The sequence below is a fragment of the Aspergillus sydowii genome (assembly GCF_001890705.1).
Source record: "Aspergillus sydowii CBS 593.65 unplaced genomic scaffold ASPSYscaffold_7, whole genome shotgun sequence".
Taxonomy (NCBI): Eukaryota; Fungi; Ascomycota; class Eurotiomycetes; order Eurotiales; family Aspergillaceae; genus Aspergillus; species Aspergillus sydowii.
The window spans coordinates 1083253-1104108 of NW_024467865.1; the positions used below are offsets into that span (position 1 = coordinate 1083253).

At 50.7% G+C, this 20856-nt stretch overlaps 8 protein-coding genes across 8 annotated transcripts; 5 read left to right on the plus strand and 3 right to left on the minus strand.

The window, feature by feature from the left end:
• Positions 1-85: 85 nt before the first annotated feature.
• Positions 86-2064, plus strand: ASPSYDRAFT_32854 (putative AMP-binding domain protein; the record flags this gene model as incomplete). Its single annotated transcript, XM_040845024.1, has 5 exons — positions 86-256; positions 320-515; positions 571-1017; positions 1072-1701; positions 1757-2064. The coding sequence occupies 5 exons, from the start codon at positions 86-88 to the stop codon at positions 2062-2064; spliced, it is 1752 nt and encodes a 583-aa protein (XP_040701524.1).
• Positions 2065-2877: 813 nt separating this feature from the next.
• ASPSYDRAFT_1075834 (putative ubiquitin ligase complex F-box protein GRR1) lies at positions 2878-5364 on the plus strand. Its single transcript, XM_040839886.1, has 3 exons — positions 2878-3818; positions 3896-4579; positions 4690-5364. The coding sequence occupies exons 1-3, from the start codon at positions 3087-3089 to the stop codon at positions 5041-5043; spliced, it is 1770 nt and encodes a 589-aa protein (XP_040701525.1). The 5' UTR covers positions 2878-3086; the 3' UTR covers positions 5044-5364.
• A 320-nt stretch (positions 5365-5684) lies between these two features.
• On the plus strand, positions 5685-8546 carry ASPSYDRAFT_133721 (M28 family metallopeptidase; the record flags this gene model as incomplete). The annotated part of the gene is made up of 1 exon (XM_040840649.1): positions 5685-8546. One exon carries the CDS (start codon positions 5685-5687, stop codon positions 8544-8546), a length of 2862 nt encoding a protein of 953 aa, XP_040701526.1.
• Positions 8547-9546: 1000 nt separating this feature from the next.
• Positions 9547-10656, minus strand: ASPSYDRAFT_32857 (uncharacterized protein; the record flags this gene model as incomplete). Its single annotated transcript, XM_040845025.1, has 1 exon — positions 9547-10656. The coding sequence occupies one exon, from the start codon at positions 10654-10656 to the stop codon at positions 9547-9549; it is 1110 nt and encodes a 369-aa protein (XP_040701527.1).
• A 1967-nt stretch (positions 10657-12623) lies between these two features.
• On the minus strand, positions 12624-14024 carry ASPSYDRAFT_1079643 (uncharacterized protein). Its single transcript, XM_040839888.1, has 3 exons — positions 13458-14024; positions 13043-13380; positions 12624-12846 (listed from the first exon to the last, which is right to left on the minus strand). Exons 1-3 carry the CDS (start codon positions 13787-13789, stop codon positions 12812-12814), a joined length of 705 nt encoding a protein of 234 aa, XP_040701528.1. The 5' UTR covers positions 13790-14024; the 3' UTR covers positions 12624-12811.
• ASPSYDRAFT_1075758 (uncharacterized protein) lies at positions 13719-14570 on the plus strand. Its single transcript, XM_040839884.1, has one exon. The coding sequence runs from the start codon at positions 13943-13945 to the stop codon at positions 14405-14407; it is 465 nt and encodes a 154-aa protein (XP_040701529.1). The 5' UTR covers positions 13719-13942; the 3' UTR covers positions 14408-14570.
• A 1908-nt stretch (positions 14571-16478) lies between these two features.
• On the plus strand, positions 16479-18097 carry ASPSYDRAFT_59179 (TauD/TfdA family dioxygenase; the record flags this gene model as incomplete). Its single annotated transcript, XM_040849654.1, has 5 exons — positions 16479-16842; positions 16945-17175; positions 17239-17294; positions 17368-17537; positions 17635-18097. 5 exons carry the CDS (start codon positions 16479-16481, stop codon positions 18095-18097), a joined length of 1284 nt encoding a protein of 427 aa, XP_040701530.1.
• A 402-nt stretch (positions 18098-18499) lies between these two features.
• Positions 18500-20789, minus strand: ASPSYDRAFT_154012 (uncharacterized protein; the record flags this gene model as incomplete). The annotated part of the gene is made up of 6 exons (XM_040842336.1): positions 18500-18603; positions 18667-18880; positions 18944-19321; positions 19365-19871; positions 19932-20102; positions 20163-20789. 6 exons carry the CDS (start codon positions 20787-20789, stop codon positions 18500-18502), a joined length of 2001 nt encoding a protein of 666 aa, XP_040701531.1.
• Positions 20790-20856: the final 67 nt, after the last annotated feature.

A 20856-nucleotide genomic window follows, 5' to 3' on the forward strand; every position in this document is an offset into this window, starting at 1 on the left:
CAATTCTCGCTCTCCCGCTGAACAAACACCCATTCTCATCCTTGTTCTAGTGGTTGCCATTAACCCTTCCGATTCCTTATTCTCGATGTCTGGCGTAAAAACCCGCCTCTCTAGCCTCCTCGGCCATTTCCAACAACCCCTTGACGCCAATAGCACAGCCGCGCCGGCCTCGGTAAATCGCCCAGGGCATAATGTCAATTTTCATACGCTATCCCCGACGATTTTCCTGCCAAGAGCTGCGGCCATAGAGCCAGAAGTGAGTTGCACCTTTGTTTCTCGAAACCGTATGGAGCATATTCGCTAACTGTGGTTTCGCAAGGCCGAGGCAATTTACCACATCACCGCGAATAATCAAGTGCTGCGCAGAACGTACCTAGAGACGGCGGATCGAGCTAGAGGGCTTGCATACTACCTTAAGAAGCATGGGTATAAGAAGGTTGGGATTCTGTGTCCCAATACGCCCGCGTTTCTGGAGTCGATTTTTGGGATTGCGGCTGCAGGGGCAGTTAACGTTGGTACGGAATTTGGAGCCCCTGAATATGGTGGTTAGATGCTAATATAAACATCCAGCTGTGAATTATCGACTCAAAGAGGATGATATCGCTTATATATTTACGCATTCTGACGCCGAAGTTATTATCGTCGACCAGGAGTATTTGCCACTCTTGAATTCGTTTAGATCGTCGAATCCAAATATCTCGATTATCGTCGATACGGATACAGATGCGACGGAGGGACAACTAGCTGGGCCGTTTGACGAAGCTGTTCTCGAAGGATTGAACTATGATCGCGATACAGGCGCAAATGGTTGGAGCACTCTTGAGAGCCAGGCGGCGTCTGAAGATGATATAGTTGCGCTAGCATACACTAGTGGAACAACAGCACGGCCGAAGGGTGTAGAATATACCCATCGTGGTTGTTACCTGGCCGCTATGGGCAATATCATTGAATCTGGGCTTAACTACCATGGCCAGCGCTGCGGATATCTGTGGATTCTGCCGATGTTCCATGCTATGGGTGAGTCTATTATGGGCCTCTTCAAAACAATGCATTACTGAAACGTGATATTAGGTTGGACATTCCCATGGGCTGTTACGGCGGTTCGCGGGACTCACTACTGTTTACGGAAGATTGATTACCCTCAGATCTGGAGGCTACTGAAGGAAGAGAATATCACCCACTTCAACGCGGCTCCGACTGTGAATACGATCCTCTGTAACTCTCCCGAGGCTGAAAAACTATCAAAGCCAGTGCACGTCACTGTTGCGGCGAGCCCTCCGACACCGCATTTGTTTGAACAAATGACAGGCTTGAATCTGCACCCGGTTCACGTCTACGGCATGACGGAGACATACGGCCCTATAACCAAAGGATACCATATGCCATCCTGGGAGACTCTCCCGCGCAAAGAGAAGTTCGGGCGAATGGCACGGCAGGGACATGGTTTCCTGACCAGTCTCCCCGTGCGCGTGATCAAGACCGAGGTGTCAGAGGGAACCGTCATTGATGTACAACGGGATGGAAAGGAAATCGGCGAGATAGTTTTTATTGGCAATATCTGCGCCAGGGGTTACTACAAGGACGCCGAAGCTACGCGGAAACTATTCGCTGGCGGTGTCCTCCATTCAGGAGATTTGGCCGTCTGGCATCCCGATGGGGCAATTCAGATCCTTGATAGGGCTAAGGACATTATTATTAGCGGTATGCCTGTCCCTCCCCTTGTTTCTCGTTTCCATAACGCTGACAAATAGTAAAGGAGGCGAGAACATCTCGTCCGTTGCGCTCGAGTCGATGTTGGTCACCCATCCCGATATTCTAGAGGCTGGTGTTGTAGCCGTCCCCGATAGTCACTGGGGGGAACGACCAAAGGCCTTTGTCACTGCCAAAGAAGGAAGGCAACTGGAGGGCAAGGATGTTGTTGACTGGGCCAAGCACACTAGCGGAATCAGCAAGTTCATGGTCCCACGAGAAGTGGAGGTTGTCCCGGAGCTTCCCAAGACCAGCACAGGGAAGCTGAGGAAGAACGTCCTCCGCGACTGGGCGAAGGGAGGAAGTCGGTCATGACGGATCTGCGTTTAGACGCAAGGTACTTAGATAGACTAGGGATACTATTGGAGTATATACGGCAATGTGTAGCAGAATCAAGGCATCGCTCTTCACAAATGTATTGCATGGCAGCGAGAGAACACTCATTAAAGGGATGAGGGAGTGAATGACCAACGACAAGGTTGTCACGTCAGCATGCTTATGAACAAGCATTATGTCCATTTGCCACATTCAGTCGAGTTCAAGAGAGTCAGGCTCAAGATTGATCAGCCGCTTTAGGACCATGATTCCCATTTTCAATTTCCGCATTCTAAAGAGCAGCCATCGCTTTCTGATCTGCCCCCCACCCACTCAATTATCAATCTTCCTTCTTTTCCTTCTTTCTTTTCTCAACAAAGTAATTTTCACCTCTCGATGCAGCCATCGATATAAGCGCCTGTCGCGTCCCTGGTCGATAGGGTACCCAAGGTCGAAGCCTGAAAGAGCCGTTGATTTCATTTGTCCCCCGCCTTGGATCGCAGCCGCCGCCTTCCCCATTCTGGCGTCGTCACAATCACATTCCATCGCCTTAGCTTGCGCTAATAATATCACCTTTCGACCCCTCCAAGATCGAGGACTTTGAGCTCCTTGCGACTCTGACTCGGGAGGCTACCCATCTTATTCTCCGAGGTCCTGCCCTCCCCCTGGCCCCGTCCGCAACGCTGTCCCTTCAACGTCCCTCGAAGTCCCTGCCATCGCTTTTATTGTGCATTCACCGCAGGCACGCCCAACGCGCATCCCCTTGATAAAGCCTTCCAACCTCCGACCATCTCCTTCACACCTGAACCCTCCGCGTACTCTACGGTTTCGTTTGGCACCAACCTGACTCAATAGCGATCGGTCGACGCTCGACCAACAGAGGTTTATCGGTAGTGAGAGGGATCCTCTGCGTCAAGTGACGTACAGTATATACGCCTGTCCATGTCGCTTTGAAGCTCAGACAAGTGGACGATTAGGACATCTGTTAGATCGCAACTACGCCCAAACCTGAGGCCGTCATCATGGCTCGCTCCCGGCAGCCCACGCGATTTTCGAGCGAAGCGCCCTCCGAATCCTCAGACTCGACGTCTCCAGAACGTGCCGCTGACGATGATACCGATTTCTTCACAATCCAGCCGAACGACTCGCAGTCATCGATCGGAGGCGGAAATTCGCGCGATTCACATATTCAAAATGACCCAGCCGTCAGATTACCGCTGATCGTGTACTTTCCGCCGGAGATTCTGATATCTATCTTCTCGAAACTGAACTCCCCGAAAGATCTGATGAATTGCCTGTTGGTGTGTCGTATGTGGGCTGTAAACTGTGTCGGACTTCTTTGGCACCGGCCATCCTGCAACAACTGGGATAACCTCAAGAAGATCACGGCTTCCGTGGGCAAGGAAGACAGCTTCTTCCTATATTCAGGGCTCATCAAGCGATTAAATCTCTCCGCCCTCACGGAAGACGTTTCCGATGGGACTGTCGTCCCGTTTTCCCAATGCAATCGGATCGAGCGTTTAACGTTGACAAATTGCCGCAAACTTACTGACAATGGGGTATCGGATTTGATTAATGGTAGCCGGCACTTGCAGGCTTTGGATGTTTCGGAACTGCGGTCTCTTACAGACCACACTCTCTTCAAAGTGGCAGAAAATTGTCATCGGCTGCAGGGCCTCAATATCACTGGGTGCACAAAGGTGACAGACGATTCACTAATTGCCGTTTCGCAGCAGTGCCGATATCTCAAAAGAGTAAGTTTTTTTCCTTTTTTTTTTTTTTTTCGAGATTAGTTAACTTCCTTATCTATCCCTGTTCTAACATGTTGTAGTTGAAACTGAATGGAGTCGTTCATGTCACCGATAAGGCGATCATGTCTTTCGCTCAAAATTGCCCTTCTGTCCTCGAGATCGACCTTCAAGAATGCAAGCAAGTGACAAACAAATCGGTGACGACCCTTATGACTACTTTACAAAACTTGCGCGAACTGCGACTCGCTCACTGCACGGAGATTGACGATATGGCCTTCCTGGAACTCCCCAAGAATATCTCAATGGGCAGTCTCCGTATACTTGATCTGACGGCATGTGAGAGTATAAGGGATGACGCTGTTGAACGAATCGTCGCTGCTGCCCCGCGTTTACGAAACCTTGTGCTCGCAAAGTGCCGATTCATCACTGATCGTGCCGTTTGGGCCATCTGTAAACTTGGGAAGAACCTACACTATGTTCACCTGGGCCACTGCTCCAACATTACCGACTCTGCAGTGATACAGCTGGTCAAGTCTTGCAACCGCATCCGATATATTGACCTTGCGTGCTGCAGTCGTCTGACAGATAGAAGTGTTCAGCAATTGGCAACTTTACCAAAGCTAAGGCGGATTGGCCTAGTCAAATGTCAGTTGATTACAGACGCCAGTATACTAGCACTTGCTCGACCAACTCCGGATCACTCCATTTCGTTCAGCAGCTTAGAGCGAGTGCACTTGAGTTACTGCATCAACCTCACAATGATTGTAAGTTCTTTTTCCTTTCCTTTCCTTTCCTTTCCTCTTTTTTTTATGCCCTTTGGTCGTTTCCCTTGTTCCTACTATAAGAAGCCGAATATCTAATCAGCAATGCACAGGGCATCCATGCGCTACTCAACAGCTGTCCTCGCTTGACACATCTCAGTCTCACTGGTGTCGCATCCTTTTTACGGGAGGAATTGACAAGGTTTTGTCGCGATGCCCCCGCCGAGTTCACTCGCCAGCAGCGCGAGGTCTTCTGTGTTTTCAGTGGCGAAGGTGTCAGCCGCCTTCGTGACCACCTGAATCAAGAAGCTGCACCACAGCGGGACATGAATGAGGCCACCATGTACGATGACGATGAAGAATTGGAAGAGGAAGAGGGCCAAGTGACCGGCCAAGTGACCGGCCTCATGCATGCCACCGCAATTCACGATGACGACTACATTGACATCACACCTCCCCATACTTGATACCCCTGCCTTCTGCCGCAGCTTGTGATTTTCACCAGTATTATTTCTTCCTCTTTCCTCTAGCCTGATTTATTTTTCCCAAGTCTGTTAAGCATATCTTACTATCATGGATGTTATCTCTAGGTCTTGTCGATATTTTGGGCCACGGAACAAGCATCGCTTTCGAAGCAGGGCTTTTTGTTTTATCTGGGCATTGCATTGGTAGCGGTTATATGGGGAATTCTACCTCACCCTTAGCTATTCTTCTTTTTTTCGGCCGTGGGTATATTGTTGACGATTGGCACATACTAGTATGAAGATTTCCCGTGGGGATCAGACTGTCCACCGCCGGATGTGGAATAAAGTAGACATCTATTGATATTGGTGGTGAGAAGAGACAATTAAACCGACAGCTACTGGCTAGTACAGATTATCTTGTAGTTTGCTGGTTTAAAATACTAATTACCAGTATAAGCACAGTCGCATTCCAGTGGGTAGCCTCCCGCGATATGTTGTAATCTATGCGTATCTGTACTGTATCAGATCCCGTGCCCCGCTGCTTGCCGTTCCGTCATCTCCGCATCTGCAAGCTCAAGCTATCTGAGGCCACAGCAAGCAAGTGCTCGCCAACTTGAGACTCCTGTAACAGGAGTCGTGTTCCGATGGATCCCCCAAAGCCGCCGAGGGCAAATCCACTGGCTTTCACGCCTTGGCCGGTCACACTCATCACCGCGGCCGTTTATTTGGCCTTCGTCATCCCTTTGCTAGTCGTCCATCATGTCGTACCGTCCGCCCCCAGTTCGACTCCCAAGGGCCTGAATCTCACCGAAGCGTGGAGCGATCTCCAAGTCCTGACGTCTGGATACCGTCCGTTTAACTCGCGTCAAAATGACAAGATCCACGAATGGCTGCTGCGGCGTATCGACGAAATCCTCGACACCGCGAACGCCGCCGAGAAGAGACCGGACACCTTCGTCTTCGACGACATGCGCTCGAACCTGACATTTGCCCGTGACAATCTAGCAGTCTATTTCGAAGGAACCAACATACTTGTGTATATCCGTGGCGAGGAGGATGACACAGAGCAATGGTGGGAACTTCCCGAGGGACGCCCGAAATCTGGGGGTGGCGTGCTGGTCAACGCGCACTACGATAGCGTCTCGACGGGATACGGTGCGACTGATGACGGAATCGGTGTGATCACTTGCCTGCAACTTGTGAAATATTTTACGACGCCGGAACATAAGCCGAGGAAGGGGTTGGTGGTGTTGCTTAACAACGGCGAGGAGGATTTTCTGAACGGGGCGCGCGTATATAGCCAGCATCCGCTGTCGAGATTTCCGTACACGTTTTTGAATTTGGAAGGCGCGGGAGCTGGCGGCCGCGCTGTGCTCTTTCGCAGCTCTGATGCTGAGGTTGCTGCCTCTTATATGCGATCACAGCACCCTTTTGGGTCTGTGCTGGGCTCCGATGGGTTCCAGACAGGCCTGATCCGGAGTCAGACGGATTATGTAGTGTTTGAGGGTGACATGGGTCTTCGCGGTCTCGATGTCGCATTTTTGGAGCCGAGGGCTAGGTACCACACGGATCAGGATGACACTAGGCACACCACCAGGGATTCCTTGTGGCACATGTTGTCAACGGCAGTCGCGACGACAGAGGGCTTGGTGTCTGACTCGAGCGGTCGATTTGAGGGCCCACCTAGGACCGATGGCAAGATCGCAAGTGGTACTGGATCTCAGGCTGTATGGTTCGATTTGTACGGGAGCACGTTTGTGCTCTTCCGCCTACATACTTTGTTTGCGCTATCGGTGACTCTCCTAGTGGTGGCCCCGTTGATTTTGCTTTTGACGAGCATAATTCTCACCAAGGTCGATAGAATGTATCTTTTCAGAACGAAGGTACGACCAGAGGGCAGCCTAGAGGTACTCTCTCTGTATGGTGACCGGGGATTCATTAGATACCCTTTCTTGCTTGGAATTCCGACCGCTGTTGCTGTGACCCTGGCGTACTTGCTCACCAAGGTCAACCCGTACATTATTCACAGCAGCCAATATGCAGTGTGGAGTATGATGATATCTGCCTGGACATTTTTCGCCTGGTTTGTGTCCCGGGTTGCCGACTTTGCTCGGCCATCTGCGTTCCACCGCGTCTATACCTTCACCTGGACTTTTGTCCTGATGTGGGTTTTGCAAGTCATTGCCACTATTTACGAAGACCGCTGGGGCCTGGGGGGAAGTTATTTTATCTTCTTTGCGTTTTCAGGAACATTCCTGGCTACGTGGATTTCGTATCTTGAGCTCTTTTCCCTGCCGCGCAAATCGGACTATGCAAACCTACTACGGCCGGTGTCGAGACGACCCAGCAGCTATGGTAGCCGGCTTGGAGGACCATCTGACGATGATGAGGGGGATGAAGATGGGAACGATGAAGAACCGACAGAGTCGACCTCACTGCTTGGTAGCCGGCAGCGAACTACATTCGCGAACTACGTTCGCGTGACCCCAGACAATGCAGACCAAACAAATGGTGAAGAGCATACACGTGACATCAATGTGTACGGCCTCGAGCAGCGATGGAGCGCATCATTGCCAAGATGGCTATGGGTGCTGCAATTCCTTCTCTCCGCTCCTATTGTCCTCATCTTGGTTGGCTCTCTGTCCCTACTGCTGACCAGCGCACTCCACCAGACCGGACAGGATGGAAGCTCCACGCTATTCATCTATCTTGCTATTGCCGTATTCACCACACTTCTCCTCAACCCTGTTTTACCGTTCATTCATCGGTACACCTACCATATTCCGGTTTTCCTGCTGGCTGTCTTCGCCGGGACCCTAATCTACAACCTCGTTGCTTTCCCATTCTCAGAGTCTAATCGGCTGAAACTATTCTTCCTCCAAGAAGTAGATCTTGATACTGGCGTGAATACTACATCGTTGACAGGTGTCCAGCCGTTCGTCTACGACGTTGCCGTTGGCTTACCGAGTGCAGCTGGCCAAACCGTCACTTGTGAAACTTTTGGCGATAGAACGAAATGTTCCTGGGCAGGAATTCCCCCACAAGTCGTCCCAGAGGACAAGCTCCTGGAAGACTGGCTTTCCTTAGAGATCTCAAACCCCGCCGACAAGCCTCGCCACGCCCAGTTCAATATTTCTGGCCAGAACACCCGCGCTTGCAAGATCCTCTTTGACACCCCAGTTAAGAACTTCCACGTCGCCAACTCCGCATACGACCCACGGTTCCCAAACACTTCCCCGAAGGGAATTAAAGAAATTCGGCTCTGGAGTCGTACATGGGAAGATACATGGACGGTGGACGTTGAATGGTACAGCGCCGAAAATGCAGAGCCCAGTGTCACCCTAGGCCCCCTGACCGGAAAAGTCGTTTGCCTCTGGAGCGACTATAATAAGCAGGGCGCCATTCCTGCGCTCGATGAGGTACGACAGTACGGCCCCGGCTGGGTGGGTGTAAGTAAGTTAGCCGATGGGCTTGTGGAGGGCTGCAAGGCGTTTGAAATTACCTAGCTAGCTGCTACTCCGTAGTGGCCTACTTATATGGATCTTTCATAGTAATCATTTCGGCGTAAGGGTTATGAGATGCGCTAGATCTTAAATTTTTTTTTATTTTTTTATTTTTTCTTCTATAGGTAGCGTTCCATAACATCTCATCGATCGGCTCTTGTATATTCCCTATATTTTCCCTTCTGTATATGTTAGTTATATCGAATTAGTTACCGGCTGGTATGATTATATATTCCACGTCCCTCGGGCTTCCTTCATACATAGGAGACGGCGTAAAGCCAAAGCTATAAGCTAGACATTTTGTTCGACGAACGACGGTGTATCATAAAATATCCGCCGAGTGAGCTTTTGCTAAATTACTCAGTGCGAAATGGTAGAATACTACAATATAAATAAATAGGAAATTCATATCAGTTTTATATGCGTTTTTTAAGTATTTTATCTTGGCGTTATGAACCGAGAAAGTTTCCTTTCCCTTCTCTCCTTGATTTTCTCCAGGGACTAGATCAAAGCCTCGTGGTTGAGAGTAAGATGTAGAGAGTAAGCATCCGTGTGCGTTGGTGCAGAATTTAAATCTTGTGACTGCTCCCGCTTTGCGACTTGCACAGCGTGGAGCCTGGTACTATGTAGTTTGATGGGTGTGGATTTGAATCCACTGTGGGCTCGGGCCTGATTACCATTTGCTTCAAAACCCCGTAAATAAAGTTTGTATGCAGGCGGCCGAGCGGAGAATGGGAATTTCATCCCTATCTTCTCCACAGGGTTTGGCTGGAGTTGTATTTTCAACATCAGCCCCGATTGGTATCGGCAAACCCAAAATGTCGACCTCTATGAAATGGAAGCCTCCATATTGCTGGTTTGCGGTTGTGCCTGTCATGGTGAGTTTTATCTGACCGTGATTTCGTTGCTCATTATTCGTTTGACGGTATATGAGGAATAGGGTGGTCGGCGGTGGTGGATAGTAGGTTAATGAGGGGAAACGCACTAACGGACATAGGTCGATTCATCCGGGGTACGTTGATTCCTTAACGTGTAGCGGTGGTAGTCGCTGTGGTTGTTCGGTAAAGTCTCGTTCTGAGCATGGAGGGTTATTCGTCTGTGTTTCGCCGCTCAGAGCATGTGAGATATCCGAGTTGTCTGTTCCTGATTCGCGTGGAGGGCCAGAGTGTTCAAACATAGCGATATCGACATCATCATCGTCCATGAAGGGATGGGAGCGTTGTCGTGCTCTCGGGATTGCGTGCGTGAGGTCTGAGGTGACTCGCGTGGCATCAACAAAGTCTGGCAGCTCCGCCGGTGCACCGGTTACAGACTCTTGTTTCCATATATGGCTGCTGACGAGGAAGACAAGTTTTCCAAGGACGGCAAACTCGAGCTTCAGTTTGACGCTGTAGACGACACCCTTGATCATTACTTCCATGATGTAGTAATCCATGTATTCGACGACGAGAAGGCCGATATCCATGAGAATAATCATCAGGTTGATTGTAACCAGCTGATACATGATCTTGCGCTTACTTCTATCCGGGTCAAGACGAAGCATGCGAATCGTCTCCCAGATGTACAATGCGGAGAGGACAAACTCTTGAATACAGAATCCGGTCATCTGGATTTTCTCCATAACATTGTATCCGGTTTGGTAGGTATCCTTGTCGCCCGCCAGATTGGAGCCGTAGGTGAAGACAGTAGTGGGAAGGTGAAGAATGACGGCGTTGATGAGGATCATAGCCAGCACCCGGCGAAGGACACGCGGGTTAGGAAGGACAAGATGTAGTCGTGAGTACAGGACGATGGCCTGACCGGTGACCATGCAATACCAGCCAACGGTAATGAAGGTGACGGATAGCCATGTCGCGGATGTCAGTCGGAAGAACTTGAGCAGGAAACCGAGCGAATATGGTATGAGTCCCACAGACGACGACACTAGTAAACTCCAGAAATATAGGCCCTGATAGTCGCTGAAAGTGACAAACACAAGAGCGATGAGCTCTATGGCGTTATACCAAGTAATCCCGGCGAGCGTCGCGATGGTAATCTGGATGCCTAGGCTGGCATCATCCTCTAGGCCTCCAGTGATACCATTTCCGGGTGCACTGCTGTTTCCAGTAACCATGGCGTTAGTTCTAAAACAGCTGCTCCTGATTGTGGAGTGAGGTGGCACGAGGCATGGTGTGTATGCAGTGGGAGAGAAGGCGAGGAGGGAAGATTGGAGGCTGAGAGAGGCCGACACGGGGGACTTCGGGGTTGAAGAGTGAGTCGAACGGAGACGGATCAAGAGCTCGCTTCACAGCAGAGGACAAAGAGAAGAACGAGAACGACAGAGTGAAAGAAAAGCGTTGGAGACGATGGCAATGTCGAGATCGATGTCAGGTGAGGGACGATGGATGGAGTCTCAGCGAGAAAATACCCCGGATTGTTGCGAGCGCAACTGCAAGTGACAGCCACAGCCCACAAACCCCCAGAGTCTTGCAGTCTTGCGAGCGATTCACTTGAAGACGACGCAGCCCAGTGGGTTCAAAACCTGCTCTGCTCAACGGCATGGGAGATGCGATCACGAATGATAAAAAGGCTCCGAACAAGACCAAGAAAAAGCCCGGTGCCCGGGTCCACGATTCCGTCAAGGCTCAGGCATGACAAGCAGGGAAGAGCACAAAGGGAAATGAATCGCAGCCCCAAGATCGGGTCTAAAACAAAGCGAGTAAGTGCGCGACTGAGCAATGAACACCGACGTCCCCGACACCAGCGCCTGGGCGATGGCCGATGATGAAAGCAAGGCGATGATGTGCAGGCACCTGCTCGAGGCACTCGCTCCAATATCAGAACGATGATGAATTACAGCGTCGTTCTCTTCTCCCTTATTTTTCTTTGACGCCGAAGCCTCCTCAAACCCAACCGTGGATGTTACTCAGCCCAGCCGCTTTCGCTGACTTGGACCGCGGTCATTTCCCCAGGTCTCCTTGTGCCTTTCCCCCTGCTCCCCAGCCTGCTCGACTGGTTCGGTCAATCAGAATCGACGCCCAACAACCTGGCCGGCGCCTCTCCATATGGATCACACATGTGGGCCCGTCCAAGAGCCCCAGACCCAATAATGAAACCTCCCTGTCGCAGGAATATGATCCTCGCCAGTGACTTGGTTGCTGGAAAACTTGGCGTCACTGGCGACTCTCCGGGGCGCAGTCCGAAATCCGCGCCCCCTTTCAGCCGCTGAGCAAATAGGGAAGCTCTGCGAATGGATGCGACTTGGGGGCAAAAAGGACGCGGTAATGGGAACCATTATTCGAGGGAGTGAGCTCCCTTGGAACGGCCCAGGTTTTACATGGGTGAAGCATGGCATGAAAGAAACTCAAGGCGTGGCATGGCCCGCCCTTTACCGCAGTCTGTCTGTGCTCTTTGGCTCCTGCTATTCGGTACATGTCCGACAACCGCTCGCTTTGTTCCTTTCCGCCGCCCGTCCTTGTCCTCCGCCATGGCCTTCTCCTCGCTCTTGCCATTGAGAAGTCAGGTCAGCCACATGGATGATGACTGTCAAGTGTCAAGTGTCAAGTGTCAAAGCTGGCTCGGTTTTGATTGCGTGTAAACGTCGCATTGGGAAAAAGTGTCCGCGCCTCAGGCCGCACGGGCAACAATGACTTCATCTGCACTTTGGACCAGGGTAAATATTCTTCAACCAACGCGCCATTTAATGATAATTCCAACGCCAACACGAAAACAGTCGGAGAACGAATTCCCGGGGCAAAATCGGGCGCTGCCCGCCACCCGCGTTCGTGAAAAGGGCCCTCCACGAGCCGATATTATTAACCAGAAAAATGGAAGACAACTCAGAGCCAGGACGGCTAAACGGCCAGTGGAGCGAACAACCAGGTTTCGTGACGGTGAATGGCGGTGGCAGCATGTCCCGAGTTGACAGTGCCACACTGACAGTTGTTATTCTTATGACTGCGCGGGGATTTTCTTCCCTCACTCCTCAGCCAATCGCTTTTCGACTTTCACGAGAATAAATTTAGCTAGCCAGTGGAGCCGATTCTCCAAGTTTGGGACTTTCGCTGCCTCGCGATTTGGTGATCTGAACATCACCAGGCATCTTGTCTCACTCACTCTTTTTCCTTATCCTGTGAGTCCTGGCGTTAATTTCCCGAAACTCGACAGCCACCTTTGACAATCCAATTCGTCGATCGACAGCGAATGCCCGGGGAGAAACGAAAACGGCCGGTCAAACCTGTCAATAATAATGACCATGTCTGTGCTTGTGGGTGATGGATGGAGTTTGACTACAATTGCCGACAAATACAGGCAGTAACTATAACGGCACTATCATTGTGAGAGTCCTCCTTTTGACACTTTGTCCACCATGTAATGATCGGCTGGCCTGCACTTAGTATCTCAGTAACCTCGTATTCCTCGTGCCTTGCACCAGGTTGGGCCGGAAGTCTGCACTGGCACTCCAGTCGATACTTGCGATATGACACATAACATTGCCATGGCGGCCTCCGTCTTGTCGGTCTGCAATTGCGGATAAAGCTCCCACCCTCGCCTTGACCGCCAGCATGAGAAATCGACGATCCAAGCTTGTCTGACAGGCGGTGAAGCTGGAAAGTTCTCGACACAAGCTCTCTCCTCCAATTTTTTATTATCCCAAGGCCCGCTGCATCCGCATATGCTTCTCCTGTAACTGGAGGTTTTTTTCGTTTTTCTTTTATGTCCTTGGGGTTGATTGACGGTAGACTTGACGCACCAGGTACCCCTGTTCAATCCGCCCTGGTCATTGATGCGGTACGACGGACGTCCATGCCAAGATTCAATCCAACATGGCGGATGAACGGTGACAGGGAAAGGCAAGCTATCAATTTCATGTCAGATAGAGGTGACAACGACGGCAGCGTACAGGTACAGCTCACACGCCCTTTACGGACTTACGGTCCACCTTGGAGCTTTGGCGTCGCTGTACTCTGACAGGGGTCACACATGATCGCCAATTCGCCATACGAGGGCTCGCAAGTCTTCAGAGCCAGCTCTGCAGAGAAAAAAATGTCGTTCATTGGTGTCACGCGATCATCAAGTGACAGTCGAGAGGCGAATGATGTAGAGTTGCACGACTTACAGTACGTTCTTTCGGCAATGCAGACCAAGGGAACAAGGGATTTGCCACATGTAGCATGCTCTCTGTCAGATGTCCGCCGCCACGACGTTCGTGAAGACCTCGGCAAGCTGCATGCACTCATTGATGGAAAGTGATCTCGTACCTTCATGGATTAGGGTTGCTACTACCTGCTAGTATCCTGGTCATCAGAGATGTGGCGTTTACGGGCCAACTTCCCACCATATTTCAAGATAGATATAGCGCCAGTCCAGTCTGGTTTGCTCCTCATTCCCCCAATTGCATACTCCTTCGAATAATAACGATGCTCAAGGTATTGCTATATTGTTTTAGTTATGTTAGTTTCCAAGGCGCGCTTGGAAGGCTTAGCTACTCTAGATCAGTGCCGCATTCTCCTGGAAAACCTCGCCTCTGTTTGACTGTGTTTCCACCCCGTAGGAGCACCTATATGTATGCTTTCCTAGCCTTGGTGATAGATAGTTCATCTTGTTCGAGAGGTAGAAAGAAACTACAAGCGATATTGAGTAGAGTCTCAAGGTGCTGCTGTTCCGTCATCGCTGGCAACATAGCCATGAATGAACCAACCTGCAAACGCTGTACCTTCCCTTCTAGTATCCAGAGTCACTTGACGTGGCTATTTAAGGAACCAAATTGCGAAGTCGTGTTCAAAATCAGGCCACCAATGATGTCAGGCATGACGACGACACTGGAGACGACACTGACTCCTCCAAAAGCAATTACTTCCCAAGTAGACATACAAAGCACATGAAGATGTTCGCATAGGAATGGTGCATGTTCTCCTGGTGTATACATCATGACATTGTGGCTTTGGCTAGAGCGGTAGCATAGGGTTCCTTTAATCTACCCATTTTCGGAAAATTCAACATTAGCACTGTTCCACACGGGTATACTGGGACAAAGAGAATGTCAAGGGAATGGTCAAGAGTTATGATCCCAATTGTTTATATAGCTTCCCCAACAGCAACTAGGCTTCCCTTGGCCCTTCCCGCAGTTATGCAGGTTCGAAGACGATGTGTGACTGAGTGGCAGGACTTTCTGATAGCCCTGATCATTGTAGCATAGTGTCAAGGTCTATGCTCCACCCATCCAAAATCTTGCCCAGATATATGCAGGGCAGGGAGGGATTTCGCAAGAAATGGCTATGTGAGATCTACCGGACAATCACTCGGACATCAGAGAACATCAGGGATCGGCGGAGAAGAGTGGTTGTTTTTGAGCGGACACCGGACGAAGGAAATCTGCGATCATGCTTCGAGCGGCCGTGTTTCAATGATGATCCAAGAACGCCAGCCGGCGAGCCCGAGGTGTAGAATGATGGATGCCGATCTGACGCCGCAGCCTGAGAAATGCGTTAGAGTCTGAGAGTGTCTAATTCAGAATCTGTGACGAAGGGAGCACGAGCAGCTGTCAGCCAAACTCTTTTGTTCCGTTGAGAAGACCTCGAGCAACCACTTATTCTCAACATTGTCGATCAGACCATACAGAGCATGATCCGGGAACGGCGTCGGACACAGCTGATGCCGAATGACACTTGGCTATCAAGAGACTTGATCGAAGAAAAGGAGACGAGATACACGACTTGTTGGAATATTGGCCGTCGAATGCGCCTCTGAAGCAGTTTGCCGCCCTGACGAAAGGCGCAAACACGGTGACATATAGAAACTAACCGCAGATTTCAAATCCCAAGAAAATTTTCGGCTCTGGAAAGATAGTGCTTCGGAAGACGTCAGACTTAATCTCCGTGCGCTTCCCAGAATCTCTACATGTGGGTCGGGATGCATATTGGGAAACGCAGCCAGTGGTGGCTAGCAGATGCGGGCTCTTGTCACACTGAGCTCTCCGAAAACTTTTGCTATCGCGTCCGCGTTACCCCCGGCGAGCAGATGAGAAATATAGTGAATCCGATGAGTAGAACCTCGATTAGTTCTGCTCAATGACCGTTACCAGGCCTTGACGCCATATCCATTATCCCCAGGTGTTGCTGTGCCTTGGAGAGCGTGGGGTGACGAGCTCCCGCCTCAAAATAATAGGCCGGAACTGGAATTTTGCAGCCAGTAAACGTCTTTGAACCCATCAGTCATCGAGAAACATCCATCCCCGAGGCAATGGCGTAAATTAAGAAGGGAATGTGCAGCCTTGCAGCGCGGAATGCGGGTAAAAACCCAATTGAGAGGAGAATTATGTCTAGCGGCAGGTCATAAGATCATGGTCTAGAAGCGCGATCGTCTTCCCAACTGTAAATGTGGATATGGACGACCGAACACAACTCAAATAGTCTTTGATCAACGGTTAGTTATCTTCATTGGGAGGCATCCGAGTCGTTTTGCCTATCAGGAGGGCGAGAGCTGTGGGTTGTTTGTCACCCGTACAGAATGTCTTCTTGCTCTTGCATTTGCCAGAAACTGAGAATTTCAAATAATGTATGCTGTTTCATAAGACCACTCGAAGAGCTGCTTGCTATAAGATCCACGTAGACAAATCACAGATCCTTGCAAGTTACCGATGGCTGTCCGGCCAGATGTCTTTCCAGCGAGTGGAAGTCCAGAACGGATGTCGTACGGGCCTCAGTTTCCATACCTTGCTGCAAAATTTTCTGCAAGTTTGACGGAATTGCTATTAGTAGTCGTGTCAATTCCAATGTGCGTCTGAATCCCACTCCACTTGTCTCTTTCTTGAGAACTCCATTAGAGAAATACCAAAGCACATGGTTCTTCTCGAGCCAGACATAAAAAGCGGATGAACTTCTCCATATGAGGAATTGTAAAGCATTGAAACTGCACCAAGGCTCTTTCGACTCGTTATCATTCACATCGCGAATCATGGCTCCATCTGCTGTCAGCTTCCCTCCTGTGGCCCAACTCACAGCAGCCCCCGAAGCGTACTATTCGTCTGGCTTGCGTGCGCGCTTCCTCCTTGATGCGGATCGGTCCGCAGCGAAAACCGATGGCCCAGCAACCTATGCCAAAATCGGGTACGAAGTTGATGAGATAGCCTATAGGAAGCGCGTCCAGGCTAGTCTCACAGCGGAAAACTTGCCAACCGAAGTGCCTGCGGGTTGGCCCACCCAAATGTCTGGCCCTTTAGTCTGGGACAGAGGGGATTTCCAAGACGAAGCTGAATATGTGTATTACTTGACTGACAAGGACAAGCTTGAGATATCCAACGCTCTGGAAACATTCAAAGGTTTGTGTCCTATCATTCATGAATAGAGCGAAAAAGTGCGCTATAGCGGCTTCGCCAAAAGCACTAGCTGACGAAACTCGAAGCTGACACAAACGGGTGCAGATTTTGGCCTTGGTGGCCACGAAGTCTCGCAGGCAACATTTCCCCTTCCCTCGCTCAGCGAAAGACTCGCGAACGTACGTAACGATGTGTATGGGGGCCGTGGATTTGCGATTGTGCGTGGGTTAGACCCGGATGCGTACACCATGGAAGATCTCACGGTGGTGTATCTGGGCATATCGAGCTACATCGGCGAGCGACGTGGGAAGCAAGATCAACGCGGTTCAATGCTGAGTATGAACTCCCATAAGAGTAAATAAATAAAGGCTTTGTTCTGATGGGTTTGCTTGTCAACAGTGCATGTCGTTAAGCGTGGTGACCAAGAGCGGGACGCCCAGTATAGTGAAGATAAGGTAAGATCGCCCAGACATTTGGATACTCTCTCCTTCTCTTGTCGGACATAATTGCTGAAAACTTCGTGCAAAGCCATTCCACACAGACACTGTCACCGACTGTCTGTGCTTGTTCACTCGAAGCTTATCCGAAAAAGGTGGTCGAAGTATTCTTGCATCCGCCTGGACTGTGTACAATGAGATTGCAGCAACTCGACCGGATATGATCCATGTTTTAGCAGAGTCTAACTGGCCGTTTGACACGTAAGTATCCGTCGGTTTGTCCAACGTCGCAATGGCATTACCCGATTTCCAGAAAATGCGCATTGTTTCTACCACAGATAAACTAACCAATGGTCAGTTTTGGTCGCAACCCTCCGTACTATACGCGCCCAGTGCTTTTCTACCACGACGATAAACTCATCACCTCTTTCTCGCGCCGATTGCTGGTCGGGCATATGCCATTCAACAAGCGCAGTCCCGGGATTCCTGGGCTCACCGAGGCGCAGGCCGAGGCCTTAGATATGATCCACTTTGTCGCACGCAAGCACGAAATAAACCCTCGAATAGAACTTGGCGATCTCCGCTTCATCAATAACATGGCCGTGCTGCATCGCCGCGAGGCCTTCGAGAATAGCGCCGGGAAAGCGCGGCACCTCATCCGAGTCTGGCTGAATAACGAGCACATGTGCTGGAAGCTGCCCCGGACCCTACAGATCTCGTGGGCGCGTATCTTCGAGGACAATGAGCGCGAGGAGCACTGGGACCTCGAGCCTCCGCGCAAAGATGGCAAGATCTTGAGAGTTGCAGGATCATGTGATTGAGTATGCCATTGCTCTTTCCCCAGTCAGGCAGGACCGGGCTAGGGCGGGGCGGACCAGGAGGGGGTTGGAAGAGGAGAGACCGAGAGAGAGGAAGGTGAGACTGAAAGTGAAATGAGGATCTGGGCTCCGGGGACGGAAGGTGCGAGTGGACCGGGATTGGAGAAGAGCGTTGGGGGAAACGACTGACTGGAAAATTTACCCGCAGCCTATGTTGCGTCGACTTGCCGTCGCAAAAAGTTTATGTTTCATTTTTAATTTCCCTGCGTCTTTCTTCTATAGGGCGGCTCGTGTGCTTGTCATGATTATCATTGTCATTCATGGGTGCTTTCTATCGATTTATATAAACAATCCTGTAACCCCCCAGTGGGTGGGAGCAGGCGGCTATTATACTATACTGTCACTCTAAGCAGTTGGCCCCGGTACCCATTCAAGATCATACAACTGGGAAACCCAGTATAGGTCGTTCCCGTATTCTCTTCTTGCTCGAATTTCGGCCATGCGCGCCACTAAAGTTAGGTCAGGTCAGCACGGAATCGGGTTAGACTACCGGGGACCAGGAGCGCACTCACTTCGAGCAGGGTCGTTGACGAGCTCGGAGGTCTTTTTGACAAATTCAAGCTCATCGCTGTCCAGATCAGCAGCGAGAGCCAAGTTGCGTAATGCTTTCTCGTCATATGTTAGGTGAAATGGCAGAACGCCCTTATTCAGGTAGTGGAAGTGGGCCAACATCGTTCGCATACCCGACTGCATCCCTTGGATGCTGACGAGGTTGGCATATACATCCTGCGTGGTTGCGTGTTGGGTTAGCATTGCTCGTTTGCAGTTGATATTCGAACGTAAACAAACCTGCAGGGAGTATTCACGAGCTGTCTCCCAATCCCGCCTTGTCAACATCGCACAGCTGTGGAGCAAGATGAAAAGAGTCAAGTAAATGGTCAGCCAATGCTCACGTTTGTTCTCCATGATGAGGTCCTTCAGACCCGACAGCACTTTGTTGCTGAGAGGGCGGAGAACCCTGGTATACATGATGCATTCCATTTGAGCTATCATTATACCGGGCATTGGTACCATTGCATGGAAAGGGCTATTGTAGTCATTCACTGGCGTGCCCCCAATTATTTCATAAGAATATATGTGTTCTGGATTGCTGATTTTACGGCAGCCGACCCAGAACTTCAGACAATCCTCAATCAGGGTCTTTTCCCTTGGAGGCTGTGTGGCGCACTAAGCAAGGTTGCACATCCCCAGGGGGTAACACGGAACTTACGTTTGCTTTTGCCTGATAACGAAAGGCAAAGAAGTAGGTGTCCCAGATCAATCGATCGAGATTCCCGACGGTCCCCAAGATGTACTGGCCCACGTACTTGGAAGTCAACCACTTCAGCACTTCCGCAGCACTCTCCATACTAGCCAGCGCATACTGTGGCATCCTATGCCGTCGAATGCAATTTCCCGATACCCATGTTGATTCCAACATATCACCTTCAGCCGGGATGAACTTCCTCACTTGCACATTATATGGAGCATTGACGTGAATTTGGGATAGCGTTATCGTCTTAACCTCGGATGATGCCCACTCCGTGATGTCGATGAGGTCCATACTCTGCCACCGTTGACTGAAAAGTTGGCAAGGCATGTCCTGTTCTCGATACAATGATACGTCGGTGATGATCCAGCGAAGGCAAGGAAGTTTCCGAATACTAGGAGCCTTTGACTGATGTGCTCGTTGGCAAGTGAGACAGTCACCGCCAAGATTGGAATTATCTGGTTCACACTAGGAAGTTCTTCATTAGCAAAGAGCTCAAGGACATAACGAGAAACTAGGGCTACTTACCCTTATTCGCATCATGCGACATCTAATGCAGCCCTTCAGAATCCTTGTAAGGGCTGTGTTTTGGCGTTTGCGGTCATCTTTAAACGGACCACGGCGGCGGGTGCTACCAGACTTGCGATGCTTCTTCTTCGTCGACTCTTCTGTTGCGACCTTTCGCTTTCGTCGAGTTCTCTGGGATCGTACGCACCTTGGTTAGAAGAAGACATCGATTGGCATAACGATGCGACATACCGGTGGAAGAGACCAGGTCTTGCTACAGGGGCCGCGAGCGGCTGCATTTACGACACTCGGGCTTCTCTCCTCCATCCCAGCCGGTATGTCTTCCTGCTCTTCATCGGATGCGATCGACGAGTCGCTATCGGATCCAGCAGTCGACACGGCCCAGGGCGAGCATGCGCTGGACGACCTGGTCGGACAGCCATAGCCCAACGGCATCGCGATGGAGTCGCCCCGCCCGCTCGACAGCGAGACAGGTGATAGATTGTGCAAGTTCAAGGTCGGTGGACTGTGTTGACTAATGAAGGCGCTTTCGGCGCCAAACAGAGGACCATTCCATGAGCCGGTGTCTTGGGAACAGGAGAGCGACATCCCTCTGTTTCTCTCCAGGCCAAAATCCTGCAATGCAAGCATTTGATCGTCCACGACCTCCGTCGCATTTCTCACTGCATCAAGAGTCGAGGCTAGTCCATGCAAACCAGACACTGCAGACGGACGAGGTCTCAAGTCCGACCAGTGTCGTCCAATGTCCCTGGTAATCATCAGGCTGGGTAGTGGGGGTGGCGGGTTCAGCGCGTCTACAGCAGCCGGATTATCCCTTGTATCCCTGCTCGCTTTAGTTGGGGACAATATTGCGGCCATAGGCTCATCTGACAGCCTTGGATCCGAGGGGGGCCCCGGCAAACAGCGCTGGGCGCAAACAACGCAA